The sequence below is a fragment of the Falco peregrinus genome, chromosome 16 (assembly GCF_023634155.1).
Source record: "Falco peregrinus isolate bFalPer1 chromosome 16, bFalPer1.pri, whole genome shotgun sequence".
Lineage (NCBI taxonomy): Eukaryota > Metazoa > Chordata > Aves > Falconiformes > Falconidae > Falco > Falco peregrinus.
The window spans coordinates 830,443-845,072 of NC_073736.1; the positions used below are offsets into that span (position 1 = coordinate 830,443).

Below are 14,630 nucleotides of genomic sequence, written 5' to 3' on the forward strand. Positions count from 1 at the left end.
ATCCCACCGTCATTTTGGTTTCCCCACTGCAAAATGGGGTTGAGTGTTCATGTTGTGGTTTAAACCAGCGACTGCTGGGAAACCTGCCCACAGGGACCAGAGCCAGCATCCTGCCGGAGCCCAGGCAGGCCGCGGGGTGCAGGTTCGCTCGAACCGTGCTGGCTGCAGCAAGCTCTGCGCGAGGTGGCTGCGCTTGGACAAGGAGGGGCTTTGCACGAGCTCCAGTGAGGGGGCATGGGAGCAGGGGAGAGGGAGCCACCGGCTCTGAAGCCTTTCGTGGCTCCTGTGTACAGCTGGCTGGCACGGTGGTGTGCTGGGAACAGCTGGTCAAACATCACAGGCTGCTTCAGCCCAGAAACTCCCAACTTCTGGGCTGAACCGTTGCGCACCACCCCTGTAGGAAGACAGCAGCTTGTGGCATCAGTGCCACTGAGATACTGATGGGAACTCCAGACTCCACCACACAGCACTGAGTGAGGCAGGCTCAGCCCAGCACACTTGGAATTAATTTTGAGACACAGAAGCCAGGGTGGGCACGAAAAATCACATGGGAGCATCTTCATTTAGGATGAGGGGCCATAGCAGCAGTGGGGAGCCCCTCGCCAGTGCCCACCTCCCGCAGCCCTGCCCTGCCTTCAGAGCATCAGCTGCCTGAGCACTTGGTTTGCCTGTGCCAGCCATCCGTGTGTTTACCGTGTCCCCTCCCTGCCCTCTCCCCCCTTTCCAAGGAGCCACGCAGATCGGTCTGACAGCACAGGGCAAACAGGCGTGTACCAGCCCTGTTATTGCTTTGCTCCCGCGCAGCCAGACTGTTTGATGGGAACAAAGGGAGCTGTTTTCCTCCTCTCATTGGGTATTTGGGCCTCATCTGCCCAAGTCTGTCTAGCAACAGGGGATATGCAAGGTGCCGCAGGGTGAGAGGCACCCGCAGTGGCAGGGGGTGGCGGGGGGGCTGGAGCACTCACCCTTCCATGTCTGCAAGGCAGCCAGGACAGATCCACTTCTGCTGTGTGCTGTCAGAGAAAACTTGTGGCAGCCCTGAGGAGCTCATCAAAGCTTGCCAGAAGGTAGGCTGGAGCCTCAGGGTGTTTTCTGATATTTATATTGATTTAAGAAAAAGAGTGCTTTCATCAACAAAGAAAAATCAGGGGTGAAATTGAGGCTGAGCGTGCCCGCTCTTCAGTCACTTCAGGCTGCTTGTAGTTAGAGGGGACGCTCACCCACTTGCAGGGCTCTGGAAGAGCTGAGCTATGCTGGGTCTAAACTCACTGTTAGGTGCATCTTCCAGGAGCAGGGGAGCTGGATGGTTCTGGCATCTCCCAGAGTCCTTGGTGGGGATGCTCTGTAACACAATGGCTTGGCAGAGCACAGACCTGCCGAGCTGGAGGTGCAGAGCAGCAGGAGTGGGTCCATGTGGAGAGGAGTGGGGCTGCCAGAAGTCATGGATGGGAGCCTCAGTGCCAAGGTGCTGGTGCAGTGCATGCTGTGGGGAACAGAGCAGCTCATCCCTTCCACCCTGCTGCTCTCCCAGCCTGCCTGCAAACTCAGCTTAGCATCAGCGGTGCTGTCACCTCCCAGCAAAAATGCTTCTCATCCCACACACAGACAGTCCCATGTTCCTTCAGATGACCACCCATCTAACTGTCCATCTAAGCACATAGCATCATGCTCGCAGGCACTGCTGTCTCATTGCTGCCCAGACTTTCAAGCTTCCTCCATCTCAGCCATGCCCCTGTCCCTGGATTAGAGTAAATTGCATGGGGCATTCTCCTTCTCCCCAGAAATCATAAGGGCAGTGAAAAAGCATCCTATAGACCGGGACTGGACACCGGCTCACTCTGCTGTGGAACTTCATAAAGGTGATGCTGGAGCATGAGTAAGAGGACACTGGGGCTTCCTGCAGAGGCAAGAAGGGAGCCAGAGAAATTCATCAACTGACATGTGGGGTCCCAGCTGTCACAGGCACTGCCCACTCACACACCCTGGTGTCTTGGTGCTGGTACCCCTGCTATCGTCTATGGCCAAGGAGAGACATTCCAGCAGTGGGATCAGACACAGCATCTCCCTCATGTCCCCATGTGTCCCTGCTGAACCATCCCCAGCACCTGGAGAGCCGTGGTGGGTGCATGAAAATGGTGGATGGGAGGCGAAGCTGTTGCTGGGTGGCTTTGTAAGTGCCCTTGGCTGCAACAAAGCTGTCTTGCTCCAAATGAGCAGCTTGAAAAAGCCCCAGAATGGGGAAGACATTTGGTGTTGTGCAGTGCACACTCAGAAACAGTTCTGGCTTTTGCACCTTTTCTGTCAGATGATTTTGAATGTGTTACTGGGGGGGCTGTCCTTGTGAGCCCCAGGGTGGGGAGATGCAGATCTTAGGTGGGATGTGATTTTTATGCAGAGTTGTCCAAAACGCAGAGGTTTGAATGAAATATCTGGAAGAGGGGATTTAGGAAGAAACAGGCCCTGGGTTACAGTGGAAAGCTCAGACTCTGATAAAGTACCTCCAAGGAGATGCCTACAAAACCCAGACACACGTTCATCTCCTGAGAAACAGCCTCAACTCATCTGTGAATTTGGGCTGGAGAAGATAAATGTGCAGTTCCCAAACAGTCTCTGGGGCTGTTGTCTGGCCCCCAGTTTGGGGACAGCCAGGGACCCACGCTGGCTGGGAGCTCCTGGACAGAGAGAGAAGTAAGAGGAACGTGTCAGAGAGGCTACTTGGACAGCAATTCCCTGGGTGACAGAGCCTGCCTGAGGTCATTCCCGTGCCATCACAGTGTCACCTTGCCCCAGTGAACCCTGATGTTGTCTTCAGGCACCTCCACGACAACACACCCAACCATTGTGCAACGGCCGTGAAATGGAACTAAGAATAGCTCCCTCCTCTTACAGGAAAGCACCTGGCTGCCTTGCGCTGGGCTGGGGGCGTGCTGGGTGCCAGCACCCTGCCAGGAGCTGTGTCCCTCCTAGAAGGCGAGGAGCGCACTGAGGGTGCCCTCCTCCCAGCTGATGTGGGCACTGAGGAAAAACATCCACCTTTTCTGCGCTCCGGCCCCAAGCCCGGCCTTGCCTCTGTTCATCCCTTGCTTCACTCCACCACCAGGCTGTGTCGTTTTCCTCAGAGCCTCTCAAGGGTGCAATGGCATCGCTCCCTGAGCCTCATGTGGGGACTTACGCCACACCATCTCTCCTACCTGGCCTTTGCAGAGGGAGCTGCACTGAGGGTTCACTGAGGAGCAAGTTCACCTTACCTGTTCTTCAGTTAACCAGACATAATTAGAATGCTGGTGGTGCTTGCCTGGCCAAGTTGCCCATGCCCTGACTCTGCTGGCATCCCCACATCTGGACATTTCCCCCCATGCAAACTGGACACAGTCCAGCTATTTGGAGGTTTGTTCTCCACTAAGCAGAACACTCATTTTAATTATGGGATGGGGGGGGCAAGGCCAGAGCAGTCATGAACCCTGGGGTCGATCCCCTGATCTTTCACACATTCCCTTGTGCCCTTGCAGCCAGGGAATCTGAAGCAATTGGCAGCCCACAGCAGTCCTGCGTGATCCCCAGCCTGTCACTGAGCTCAGGCTGAGTCATTCTTCCCCTGCAGTAGGTGGGCTTTGCTGGATTCAGGTCAGCAATCACTTTGAGGCACTGATCCCTCTACACCCAGGACAGAACTCAGGCATTGCCACTGTATGCTCTAGTAAAACCCAGCAAGAGCTAAACTCCGCCTTTCCTTATTATAAGTATCCAAATGGTATGCAAATCATAGCAATTATAGAGTCAAAGAGCAGCACCTGGCTGCAGGAGGTGTATGAGAAAGGCGAGCAGCCAGGCGCAGCTGCTGGCTCTTGCCTGCAGGGCCCTGGGCAAAGTGCTGCCAGCAAGAGGCCGGGACTGCAAGCAAAAGCACCAGGCTGCAGTGTGCCTCCGATTTCTGTGGCCTTTGCTATCAGCACTGTCACACACAGTGGAGGACTGGCTCTAGTGCAGGAGGGATGAAGGGCTTGCGCTTGGCTGAGTGAAATGATTTGGGAACAAAGACTCCTCCTGGCCCACCCTGGAGGGATGTAGGGCAACAGTACTGTCCACCAGCCCAGCTGTGGTGGCCCAGCACCAAGGCCCAGCTGAGTGCCATGTGATTTTAAGCACAGCAGGAGCATCCCGCTGCTGAAACCACCCGTGTCAGCAAATGTCCTGCTAGCTGCGGTCACATGCTCACCTGGAAAGAGCAGCCTCTGAGCTCCGGGACTCGGCTTCCCAGTGCTGGCTCCAGTGGCATCGGCTCTCCCAGTGACACAGCAAGAGGCCCCTTGTGTCCCCTCAGTGTTCCAGGACATCAGCCCAGAGGCCCTTCTGGCTCACAGAAGAGCAGGCATGGTGCCAGATGGAGATGGCAGTGGAGTCCTGGCTATTGGCAAACTGGTGTTTGCTGGCTGCAATGGGGTGAGGTGTCCCAGCCCCTGCCACTGCCCCGTGCAGGAAAGGGACAGATGCCTTGAGCTCCCCAGGCCTGGGGTAGCCCCATCGCTTCAAGCCTGGCATGCAACCCCATGGGCTGCCTGTGCACCACATGGCATGTCCCCAGAGGGAACCCTGGTCCCTCCAGTCCCACAGTCATGGGGAGAGGTGACAGCACAGGGAGAGACACAGGCAGGGGAACAGGAAACTAGGATAGAGGAGAGGCGGTTGAGTATAGGGAGAGGCAGTGGAAATGGGGAAAGATGATGGGTGTGGGGGACAACTGATGGGTTTGGGGAGAAATTGTAGGTACAGGGGAATAGGGATCTCCGCTCTGTTCAAACTCCTGTCCCAGGGGGGAAGTCAGTAGCAAAAGCAGCAACTAAACCTTGGGAGAACAGGGCCAGCAGATTTGATGCCCCAATGTGGCAAGGAGCATCGTCTGAGGCCAGCCAGTCCTTCCTCTCACCCTGCCATCGAGGGCAGCCCCATCGCCCCTCCAGGTGGTCTGGCCGTTTGAGGGTGTCCTGAGTCCAGGCTGAGCACGCAGGGGATGTGTCACATAGTGCCCGGTGCCTGACCTCGGCAGGCAGCGCTGCCTGCTCAGGGGCAGGGGCTAGGAGATCTGCAATGGGGAGAGCTGAGCTCAGCAGCCCATCCCCAGTGCCAGGCTGTGGGCATCCTTCATCTGGCTGGTCCTGGGGAGATGCTGGGGGATGCTGGGGAGATGTTGGGGATGGCGAGCTGCCCAGCCTGGGCGCTGGCGCATCCTTGGCAGCCACCCGGGCGCGGGTGGGTGACCAGCAGAGGGGGCCTGGCTCTGCCGCTCCCCAGCTCGGCTCTCACTCCGCCCGGAGCTCTCCGAGAGCCCAGAGCAGCGGCCGGAGCCGGACAGAGCGGCTGCTCCTCCGCACGGCTCCCTCGCTGCCTGCAGCCCCGGGGTGCCCGTGCTCGGGGCTGCTCTGCCTGCCGCCACTCGCTTTCTGCGGAGGGTGCGAGGGGACCATGCCTCCTCCGCCACTGCTTGTCCTCCTGCTGCTGCTGGCACCGGGGGCTGCGGCGATGCGGGGCAGGGCTGGGCAGCCCGGGGAAGGCAGCACCCACCATGGCCACGGTGCAGATGGAGGCAGGACTCCGCCGATGATTTCCCGAGACAGTCCAGGGGTCCAGGTGATGAAGGAGAGGCTGCGCCGGGGGACGGAGGAGGACTCCAAGTCAGTGCAGCAGTACGTGCCGGGGGTGCGGGTGGAGTTCCCACGGCCCCTCAATGCCGCCAGCCTGCACCCAACCAAGGCCCTGCTGCCATCCAGCACGGACCCATCTAGGCAGCAACAAGGGGTCCCCACGGATGGGGAGGGGGCAGAGCCCCGAGCCAACCTCACCACTGTGTCTGACAAGCGGTTGCAAATTCAGAACCCCTTGTACCCAGTGACAGAGAACTCCTACAGCGCCTACGCCGTAATGTTCCTATCCCTCATCGTCTTTGCAGTGGGCATCATTGGAAACCTCTCTGTCATGTGCATTGTGTGGCACAACTACTACATGAAGAGCGCCTGGAATTCCATCCTGGCCAGCCTGGCTTTCTGGGACTTCCTCATCCTCTTCTTCTGCCTGCCTGTGGTCATCTTCAATGAGATCACCAAGAAGAGGCTGCTGGGGGACATGTCATGTCGCGTTGTGCCCTTCATGGAGGTAAGGGGCTGCACAGGGTCCTGCAGGGCTCAAGGACTTGGCTCCACTCTATCCTCTTGCTGCTTGTAGCCTGGTACAAGGGCTGTGTGCCCCAGAGACCCCCATCGTGGGGCACAGCAAGGAGCCAAGGGACAGTCCCAATACTGACTTTCCCTTTGCCTGTGCGCTGGGCCATTCCTCAGGCTCTGCAGCCAGCACCAATGCTGCCAGGGCCAGGAAGAGCCCATGAAACCCTCCTTTGTCCAGCCAGCATAGGGACATCTGTCCATGGGGTCCCTCTGTCTCTCTGTCCCTGTCCCAGCCCGACAGCCCCCAGCCCGTGGGCTTAGTCCCACAATGTGCTGGCGCAGCACTGGCAATGTTGGGCTGCTGAGGACGGCCTCGGTGCAGGGGCTGCAGGTGGAGCAGTGCTGAGCAGCACTGGGGTGGGACAGCCTGGGAATTAGGTTTGGAACTCAACGTCTTTGCTTGTCCTCAAGCCTCACGCGTCATGGGCTGGCCCCATTCAGAGTGAGCAGGGAACCCACTGAGAAGGCTACAGGGATTGTGGTGACAGGGGAAGGCAGAATGAGCAAAAATGCTTCAGGTGGCATGATTTTGCACGGTCCTGCTCTTGTGCTGAAAAAAACCCCATGCTCTGGGGTATCTCCCTTCCCAGAGGGATTTCTAGGTTCAGGCTGCTCTCCTCCATGCCTATGTATGATAGACAGCCTGCCTGTGCATATTGTTTGGGGCTGCAAAACCTGGTTTATTGAAGAAGGGTGCAAACACAAGGTTGGAAGAGGTCAGAGGCGATGTCAGATCCTGGGAAATTCTCTCGGGCTTGGTCAGGCCAGACAGGGTTCAAAACCTGCCCATCCTACTGAGCCTGTGGTCAGTGCCCCCAGCACAACATATGAAAACCAGCTGCAAACTAAGACCATGGCTTGTGCTATGGGCGGGGGGCTACCACCCACACTCTCCCCAGACCTGATCAGGTTATATGGCAGCACTGATGCCCATGCCCAGGCCAGCCCTGCCCTCCCAGAGCTGTCACCACGCTGAGCTGGGACCTAGCCTTCTGTCATCACCAGGCCTGTCTGTGCCCATCACCAGGACTCAAGCCTGCTCAGGGAAATAACTGCTGGAGGGGACAGAGAGCAGGCCATGGCACTCCAACGGGAAAAGTTCATGGCTGCAGGGAGCTCAGTCATTACAGGCAAAGAAACAGCCCTGAGACATCAACATCTCCCATCACAATCCCCTCCCCAACATCCCCCTCCCTGGTCCAGATTCTGCTGGAGAGCAGGACATGCGGGGCTCTCAGGGGCAGGACCTGGCTGTATGCTGCTCCCTTGGGTGGATGGATTATCCTCTCCTGCTTCACCCAACAGCAGCTGCAGGTTGGGGTCAGTCCAGCATGGGCTGGGCGTGTGGATGTAGGCCTGGATGTGCTGGCACCACCCCCACTGCCAGGGCTGTGAGGTAAGCGGGTCTGAGGCCACTACTGCCACCAGTGGTCCCACTCTCCAGCAGAAGAGGTGTGGGAGATCCCTGGGGTGGCACCTTCAGGTACAGTGATGCAGCAGCACCACAGTGCCCCTGGGACAGCTCTGTTCCCGAAGCAGGCAGGCAGGATGACGTGATGTTGGGGCTGCTGAAGTTTGGGTATGGCACAGCCCCTGGGAGGCACGGTCCTGGTGTGGTCCACCCAGGAGGCTACTCCTGCTCTGCCACCTCAGCTGCTAATCCTGCCCTGCCCTCCTGCCTCTGGGCCTCAAAGCAAGGGCAGAAAGGGGCTTCAGAGCTTCTCTGTTCACCTGGGATCCAGCACCAGGGACCCTTCAGCCTGGGTGGGAGGGTGGCTAGGCCAGAGCTAAACTGCCAGCAAAGAGTCAGCAAGGAGAGGGGAATCGGTCTGCAGTGCAGCAGTTAATGTCCAGCCTTTCTGTGTGGGACTGCGCAAGCGTTTCAGGCTGCTGGATGAACTCTGTACGGAGCAAATCTTCTGTCCTCCACTTTGTAGCTACTCAAATACCCTGGGAGAGGGCACAAAGCCAGGTTTTTTGGAGCAGAGCTGGCTACATGGGTTCCTGGTGACAGGTGGTCTGCAGGCATGTGCTTGGGGTGACCAGTGGCACCACCCGCACCCCAGCCAGGGCACTGGGGAAGGACACTGCCATGTCTGAATTACATGCTAGGACGAAGGAGACCAGAGAGATAGAAGAGCCTGTGGGAGGGTGCAGGGGGAGAGGAGAGGCAGCAGCACAGCAGCGTGGGGGGTGCTGCTGGTACCAGCCAGTGAGCTGGGCAAGTGTGCTGGGTGCCGGTTGTGGGGCAGAACAAGGGTGCTGGATGCTCAGGGTGCCTCTGGGCATTGGGCAGAGGAGCTGGGACATGACCTTTGTTGTTGGGTGGTGGGGCTGGGTGCAGGACGATGATGCTGGGCTAGTACCCTGATGCTGTATCTGGGGGGATGCTGCTGTGCATGACTGAACAGTGATGCTGGGTGCTTGGCATCAATGCTTGTCATAAGCTGCTGAAAGGGTCAACCCAGGACCTCTGGAAAAGGCTGGGGATGGCGGGGGTGGGGGCAGTGCCAGACCTGTTTCAGGCTGCTACCCAGGCATCGTGCAGATCCCTGGGAGGTTTCCTGAGTGCTAGGAAGGTCCTTCAGCACAGGGTGACATTTGATGGCTTCGTGAGGCCAGGAACAGGCACAGGGCTGGGGGGCACCAGCATGTGACTCTGCCCTTTTCCTGGCCAAGGGCTGCGGGACTTGGCTCTGACCAAAGCTGCAGCTCTGGGGCTGGGACTGTGAATGCTGACTGTGACCCTCAGTGCCTTGCCAGCCCTCCCAGAGCCACCACGATTCCTCTGCCTCCTTTGGCAAACGGGCTGTTTTTCCTGCCATTCTTAATGCAGCGGAAATTGCCCCAAGCTGATTTGCGACAATGGTGCCTTCAACTCCTTTGGCTTGTCTGGGAAGCAGGCACCAGCCAGGCCAGCCTGGGGCAGCTGGGTGGGCTTTGGAGACCCTGGGAAGGTGCTGGCGAGTGTGATGGTCCTTGCTTTTCTTCTCCGAGTCATCCAGAATAGAGGAAGAGCCTGAGAGATAATCCTGCTATTCCCACCTCGGCTGGACGAACATACAGACATCCAGCAAAGCTTCTCCCTTCTGCAGAAAAGGGAGCTGGGCAGGGACAAATGGGTCAAGGGACATTTTTATCCACTGCCCTTTCAGGAGTCACAGAAAAGTGTCTCTAAACCTGGGATGCAGCCACAGGCTGTGACCTCTCTACAGTCTTGGAGGAAGGGTCTTGGGCTGTGGTCTTGAGTAAGCCAGGGGTTTGCCACCAGGCTGGTAAAGTCAAGCTCCCTGTGATGTCCTTGCAGCAGGGTCCACTTGTTCTGCCTCCCCCCTCACCAGGTATCATCACTGGGAGTCACCACCTTCAGCCTCTGTGCCCTGGGCATCGACAGGTTCCACGCAGCCACCAGCCCCCAGGCCACTGCCCGGCCCATCGAGCAGTGCCAGTCCATCATCGCCAAGCTGGCTGTCATATGGGTGGGCTCCATGACGCTATCAGTGCCAGAGATCCTTCTCTGGCAGCTGACCCAGGATACGTCACCCGTGTCCGGCATGATGACGGAGTATTGCACCATGAAGCCCTCGTCCAACCTGCCCGAGTCTGTCTACTCACTGGTGCTCACCTACCAAAATGCTCGGATGTGGTGGTACTTTGGTTGCTACTTCTGCTTGCCCATCCTCTTCACCGTGAGCTGCCAGCTAGTGACCCGGAGGATCAGCGGCACCGAGAAGAAGACTGAGTGCCGAGGTACCAAGCACAGCCAGTGCGAGAGTCACTTGAACTGTACCATCATTGGGCTGACCATCATCTACGGGCTCTGCACCACCCCTGAGAATGTCTGCAACATTGTGGTGGCCTACATGTCCCCTGACATGTCCAAGCAGACCCTGGACCTGCTCAGCCTCATCAACCAGTTCTTTCTGTTCTTCAAGTGCTCGGTGACGCCCGTCCTGCTCCTGTGCCTCTGCAGACCCCTGGGCCAGGCCTTCATGGACTGCTGCTGCTGCTGCTGTGAGGGCTGCAGCCCCGACACCACCTCCAGTGAGGGCAGCGCCGACAGCAAGCTCAAAACTGAGATGTCCTCCTCCATCTTCTTTGACAAGCCCCGGGAGTCCCCTCCACCCCTCCTGGCCCTCGGCACACCTTGCTAAGTGCCACCAGGGAGCTGTAGAGATCATTCCACCGCCTCCTCCCAAGACCAAACATTGTTTTGCCATTAGTGCCCGTGTCTGGACGTGGAGCAAGCAGAAGAGACAGCTGCGCCATGGGCTTCAAACCCCATGTTGGGCAAGTGGGGCTTGATACCCCAGTCCCTGTGGCTACATTGGCAGCTTTCTTGCCTCTGCCCAAAGGCCAGCAAGGACATCAGCACCTTCCCATCCTGGCTGCCTGGCCAGGCTCGGAGGGGTTGCTGCTCTGGAGTTGGAGTTGTGCCAGGAAGGTCCCATCTGAAACTACGGAGGGTTTCCATGGCGGCTTGCAGAGGACACAGCAAACACGAACTGCCCTCGTCCTGTCCCATTCCCTTCTGCCAGCCCCCTCCACAGTAGGAGAAGGTCCCAGTGACTATATCCCACTGGATCAAGCAATGCCCTGTAAGAGCTCAATAAACCAGTAATCTAGAGCACATCTCACATGTACCCATCCAGCACCACCAAGCAGTGCCCTGGGGAGACAGCACTTCGGGCCTGCAAAGCTCTTCCCTAAAACCTGGGGACTCTGGGGTGGGCATGGGCAGCCGGGGGTGATGAGGACATGAAAGAAGCTGTGCCAGGTCAGGCAGCACCTAAGGGAGATGGGGAAAGGCCCCCAGCCTCTCTTCCCCCCTCCCTCTGGGGTGATGCTGAGTGAGCCAGAGGCAAGCCAGCCCCCCTGGGAGGGTCCCCTCCAAAGCACTGGGTTTGGAAACTGGTCCCAGCAAAGTCCAGCCAGCCCAGCACTGGGCTGAGATGCTCTGCAGTCTGCAAAGCAGCCGGTTCCTCACCTACACCACGCGGGACCGAGGTGCTGCTGCTGCACAGGCCATGCGGGACCCACTCCCCTCAGCATCCCTTTGGAGGCCGACGGGGTGAGTGCATCTCATCCAAGCACCCCCTTGCAGAGCTCCCACCCTTCATCCACCTGCCCATTGCAGGGACAAAATTGTCCCAGGGCGTCAAAAGTTTCCAAGCCCCTCCTCCACCTCCTGCCCAAGGCTCCTGCACCCAGGGGGAGCCTAGGGGAGCAGCTGGGCGGTGGGATCCAGCGGAGGGCAGGCTGGCTACACCAGCCCAGTCCACCAGAGCTGTTAAAGCTCCTTGTCCTGCCGCTGGCACCCGCCCCAGCCCACGAAATGCCAGGGCAAGGGAGACGGTTGCTACGGCCGGGTGAATGCGAGGGGCTCACTGCAGGCTTTGTGCAGCATCGACACCCACCGGGCTTTGCTTTCACAGCCCTGTTTCCAGGGAAACAAAAGCCCCAGTTTTCTTCCTTGAGCACAAAACTGGGTTTTTCCTTTCCTCCCCCCTAGCCCGCGCTGGGCCTCAGTTTGGGAGTGGCCGAGGAGAAGAGGGGGGTCTCATCCTGGCACAGGGATGGAAGGCGGGGAGCAGAGCCCAGGCTGCCCACCATGTCCTCACCCCCTTGCATCCCCACAGGGCGAGTGGGGTCTCTGTGAGGGCTCAGGGGCGGTGGGAGGAAGGGAGCCGGGGCAGCTCATGCGCTTGATCTGTGCTGCTCCGTCCTGTGCCCGGGCCAAGGGCGAACAAAGCCGAGCTTGTTGCTGTGGCCCCGTGGGGCTGGATGCGTGGGGGGGGCGAGCCGGGAGGGGGGTAGGGAGGGCGCAGGCAGCACCATCACCAAGGGCTGCAGGCAACACATAGTCCCATGGCAAGCAGAGCACCCCCGTGGGCTGGGCTGAGCTCCAGCCCTGGCACCCAGGTAAACCCTGGTGGGGGTCAGTCTGGCCGGCCCCCAGAGGACACGGGGCAGGGGTGCCCCTGCCTGCAGTGGCCACAGCCTCCATGTGGGTGCCGGCGCAGGCAAGGGGGCAAACCGTGCTGCAACCCCACTCCAAACCCAGCATCGAAGCAGGGCCCTGCTGCAGCCCTGGGACATGATGTGGGGGCAGAGGAAGGTCCAGCAGCAGCAATGGCCCTAGCCAGAGCTCTCCGAGCTTGTCTTCGCATCAAGGCCAAGAAAACGAGGAATCTGGAACCATCAGAGTTGGCTCCAGCACCCCTCGGGTGAGCATGACCACACAGGTGTCCAGTGCCACCTGGGGGACAGAGACCCTCACCCACAGCACTGAGGAGGGACAGACAGCAGCGACAGCACGGCAGTAACATGACTGCAACACCCCCCAACGCAAAATTGTTAATTTATTAGGAGGCAAAAAAATTGTACAGTTACAAGAATCATTTCTCAACAGAGGTCAAAACTGAGCCAAAATATCTCTTAAAAAAAAAAAAAAAGAAAAGGAGGGGAGGGGGGGGCTGAGGGCTGACAACACTTTACAATTCATTGAATTAAAAAAAAAAAAAAAAAAAAAAAAAAGGAAACCTCTCTTTGTGCAATTCTGCAAAAACGAGAACAGAAGAGAAACCCCTGACCTCACCGCCCCAGAGCCGAGTAAAGGGCCGGGAAAGGGGCCCCGCAGCCCCCTGTCCCTGGGCCACCGCAACCCTCTCCCCCTGCCCCAACCTGGGGACAGATCAGCCACCTGCCCGCTGTGCTGCTGACCTGACCCTACCACACACCCACCCTCCCGCTGCCAGCGTCTCCCCCCGGTGCAGCCAAGTCCCCAGCCTGCCCCCAGACAACCTGGTGACACACTCAGGCTGTGCCTGCAGAGACCCAACAACTCATCACACAGCACAGATGGGAACAGCCTTCCTGACCACCGCAACATTTCCTCTTGCCTTTTCCCCACCTGTGGATAAGGACCCAACCGTGCCCCCCCCCAGCCCCACTGCCCCCTGCCCCCCTGCCTCTGCATCCCCCCGCAGCCAGGGCAGTGGAGGCAGCGGCCAGTGCGGGGAGCGGGGCAGGCAGAGCACCCCTGGCTCTGGTGGGCAGCCGTGTGCACACAGGGGCTCTCAGCCTCGTGCGCAGCTCCAGGTGGCTCCATGCGTGTGTGTCCCCCCCCCTGGCATACCCACACGATGTCCTCGGCCAGGACAGAGCCAGCAGCTCCCAGCCGGGCACAGGCGATGCTTTTTGGCACGTGGGGAACCAGCGTGGCTGCCCCGAGAAGCTGCGTGGGGTTGAGCTACCTCTGGGGGCAGCTGGGCCAGGGAGGAGGCAGAAGCCAGCCCCCTGCTTCCCCCATGGGTGCTGCCACATCACCGGGCCCTCCCTGCACTAGCACCAGCCCTGCGGATCACCACCCCAGCACGGGACTGGGCAGCAGAGCAGAATTTGGCCCAAGCACAGGGGCTGGGGCAGGAACATGGGAACAAGGGAAGCCGGGTGGCGAGTAGGGGCTGGGGCGCAGTGACACGGCAGCCAGAGGCAATGGTGGGGAGGCTGACTGCAGCGGGTTGCGATTAGTCCCTGTCCCCCCTGGAGGGCCGAGGAGTCTGGGGGGCAGCATCACCTGCCCCCCAAACCCTGCTCGTGGGGCTGAAGCCCAAGGAAGGGCAAGGCGGGTGTGCTCCAGACATCCCCAGGATGTTCTCTGCCTGGGAGTTCAGACAGGGCACGGGATGGGACAAGGGAGCCCTGGGGGACCTGCCTGCAGCCTGGCACAGCCCCATCCCCAAGGGGCTGCCTTCTGCTACCACCCTCATCTTCCTCCCAGTGCTGACCCTTGGTCGGCCTTGGGGAGCCCACAGCCTGCCTACTGCTCACAGGGCCCAGTTTAGTAACAGCGCTATCGCTTAAATTAAAAAATTAAAATATATATACATATATATATACTGTATACACAGACAACAACAGAACAGTGCCAAAATGGGAGGAAGAGACAGACAGAGGAGGAGAGGAGGGCAGTCAGACATTTTCTTTACAATAAAAACAAGAGCTCCACCTCAATGCGAGCGGAGTCTGGGGTCCCCTAAAAATACCCATCTAGAGAGAGAGCTGGAGGGACAGAACAGGAGAGAGAAGGGGCATGGGCTTGTACAATGGCATCTTCCCGATCTGAGCCGCAGTCCGTGGGATCTCAGCTTCTCCTAGATTTTGAGTGCTGGATAAGCCACTGTAGGGTGATGTCTGTGAAGGCAAGGGGACACTTGCAGCCTCTCCCTCTGGCTGTCACCCCCTCCTGTACCTGGGCAAACAGCCTGGGCATGCTGCTCCTATGGGCACGGGCTGCCCCCCCAGCCACACACCAGAGCTGCCAGTACTCACCAATGTTGTCCTTTTCTTTGCAGGAGATGGAGTAGCAACAAATCTCTCGGTCCTGGATGGCGGAGAGGTTCCTGCAGGAGA

At 58.8% G+C, this 14,630-nt stretch overlaps 2 protein-coding genes across 3 annotated transcripts in view; one reads left to right on the forward strand and one right to left on the reverse strand.

Moving 5' to 3' along the window:
- Positions 1-1,155: 1,155 nt before the first annotated feature.
- Positions 1,156-14,630, reverse strand: part of ARL8A (ADP ribosylation factor like GTPase 8A) — a 28,548-nt gene continuing 15,073 nt past the window's right edge. Inside the window, exons 6-7 of one of the 2 annotated variants that reach the window (XM_055819734.1) lie at positions 14,550-14,620; positions 1,156-1,483 (exon numbers count right to left, since the gene is read on the reverse strand). In XM_055819734.1, the coding sequence (XP_055675709.1) occupies positions 1,455-1,483; positions 14,550-14,620 (100 nt within the window). In that variant the 3' untranslated portion in view covers positions 1,156-1,454. Of the gene's footprint in view, positions 1,484-12,559; positions 14,412-14,549; positions 14,621-14,630 lie in introns of those variants that run through there. The other variant, XM_055819733.1, reaches the window with a different exon arrangement.
- GPR37L1 (G protein-coupled receptor 37 like 1) lies at positions 5,283-10,842 on the forward strand. The gene is made up of 2 exons (XM_005239667.4): positions 5,283-6,147; positions 9,557-10,842. The coding sequence occupies exons 1-2, from the start codon at positions 5,461-5,463 to the stop codon at positions 10,367-10,369; spliced, it is 1,500 nt and encodes a 499-aa protein (XP_005239724.3). The 5' UTR covers positions 5,283-5,460; the 3' UTR covers positions 10,370-10,842.

Excerpts from the sequence above, each read along its gene's own strand:
- GPR37L1 (XM_005239667.4), top strand. The coding sequence starts at position 5,461 with ATGCCTCCTCCGCCACTGCTTGTCCTCCTGCTGCTGCTGGCACCGGGG. Across the intron at positions 6,148-9,556 it reads GCGTTGTGCCCTTCATGGAG|GTATCATCACTGGGAGTCAC; the intron begins GTAAGGGGCTGC and ends CCCCCTCACCAG.